The sequence below is a fragment of the Acanthamoeba castellanii genome, assembly GCF_000313135.1.
Source record: "Acanthamoeba castellanii str. Neff unplaced genomic scaffold scf7180000084770, whole genome shotgun sequence".
Lineage (NCBI taxonomy): Eukaryota > Discosea > Longamoebia > Acanthamoebidae > Acanthamoeba > Acanthamoeba castellanii.
Genome location: NW_004457532.1, coordinates 907,028 through 908,455, shown reverse-complemented (window position 1 = coordinate 908,455; position 1,428 = coordinate 907,028). Strand labels below are relative to the sequence as shown.

General features: G+C 59.3%; 2 protein-coding genes across 2 annotated transcripts in view; one reads left to right on the top strand and one right to left on the bottom strand.

The window, feature by feature from the left end:
- The window catches only part of ACA1_268540 (RasGEF domain containing protein), a gene marked incomplete at both ends in the record, with an annotated part of 3,018 nt that extends 2,752 nt beyond the window's left edge, over positions 1-266 (bottom strand). The window contains 2 exons of the mRNA XM_004341531.1: positions 13-121; positions 231-266. Coding sequence (XP_004341579.1) covers positions 13-121; positions 231-266 — 145 coding nt within the window. The remainder of the gene's footprint in view (positions 1-12; positions 122-230) is intronic.
- A 756-nt stretch (positions 267-1,022) lies between these two features.
- Positions 1,023-1,428, top strand: part of ACA1_268430 (SAM domain (Sterile alpha motif) domain containing protein) — a gene marked incomplete at both ends in the record, with an annotated part of 2,251 nt that continues 1,845 nt past the window's right edge. Inside the window, 2 exons of the mRNA XM_004341530.1 lie at positions 1,023-1,236; positions 1,335-1,418. Coding sequence (XP_004341578.1) covers positions 1,023-1,236; positions 1,335-1,418 — 298 coding nt within the window. The remainder of the gene's footprint in view (positions 1,237-1,334; positions 1,419-1,428) is intronic.

The window sequence follows — 1,428 nt, the reverse complement described above, 5'->3', positions numbered from 1 at the left end:
GCCCCTGCCCACACGCGGCCGAGAGGAAGGCGAGGGCCGTGGCGATGTCGTCCACGGGCGTTTCCGAGAGGCGCAGGAACTCTAGGACCACGCTCAGCGCGCGGGTGTCCCGGCACAGCAGCTGTTCCCCAATGATGAAGCCCACACACCAACATTATGTCGGCAACGTTGTAATCGTGCATTGGGGGGGGGATGAAAATGCAACAACGGTAAGCGAAGGCGGCATGTACATTGACGAGCTTCCATTCGGCGCCCTTGTCCGCCATGGTAAATGTTGTGGCTGTGGTCGTCGGTCGGGCAGGCTCTGGCGGCGGCGGTTACCACAGGTGCACTCTGGAGGTGGCTAAGGCCTTAGTAGTAACGTGGAGGTGCGAAGGTGCGAAGGTGCGGAGTGCAAAGCAAACAATGGTCCGTGAGTTCAAGGAGCCCTGTGCGCGACCACCTGACGCAACAAGCCGAGCTCACATGGATGCACAGCAACAAAATTAAGTCATCCCATTTCCAGCAGCTCGGTTTTTTTGACTTGAAAGGATGTGTACCGTATCCGGGAGGACGAAGGAGAACCCAAACACTGGCCTGGGCCGTTACCTTGCACCTACGCGTAGCCCAGCACCCGGATCTCCGGCTGTGGATCTGAGCTGTGGAGCTACACCAGAATTGGAAGCGCACCATGGGCAACGGAGTGGGTACGGAACCGGCGTAGATCCAATGCACCACGGGGTTGACGTAGGTACCAGGGCCGGATCTTGAATCCACCAGGAGCTCTCCTGCTTCCTGGGACACTGATCCTGCGCCATGGCAGTCAACTGCAGCCAAGTTTTACCAAGGCGCCTCTCTGGCAGACTCTTTCTTATCGTCATTCGCCTCCAACCGCAACCACCGGCCACCTGCCATCACCACCGGGAAACACCCACTGGTGAGAGAAGAACACTACAACTACTACTACCACTACCACTACTTGCAAGCAGCAGGAGCAGCACCAGCAGCACCAGGAGCAGCAGCGGAAGAAGAGGAAGCGCACCATGGGCAACGGAGTGAGCAATGAGGAGTTCGAGCGGCAGGGCAAGCTGCTGGGCGTCAAGTCGGTGCCCGGGAAGCCCAGCCAGAAGTTCAAGCCGCTCTCCATCAAACGGATGAAGGAGATCCAGAAGCAGATCATCTTCGAGTACCCCTACCTCACCAACGTCTTCGAGAGCATCCTCGTGACCGACAACGAGCTGCCCGACTGCCCCATCGGTACTCGCCCCCCCCCACCACCACCACGCCACCACCCACGCCCTGCGTACTACTACGCACCCTTGGTACCAACGCTTGAGCGTGGGGGGCGTGTGCAGTGTGGGCCAATGACCAGTTCGAGCGGATGACGCTCTACCCCAAGGAGGACATCATCGGTCGCAACTGCCGCTTCCTGCAGGGGAGTACGTTGTG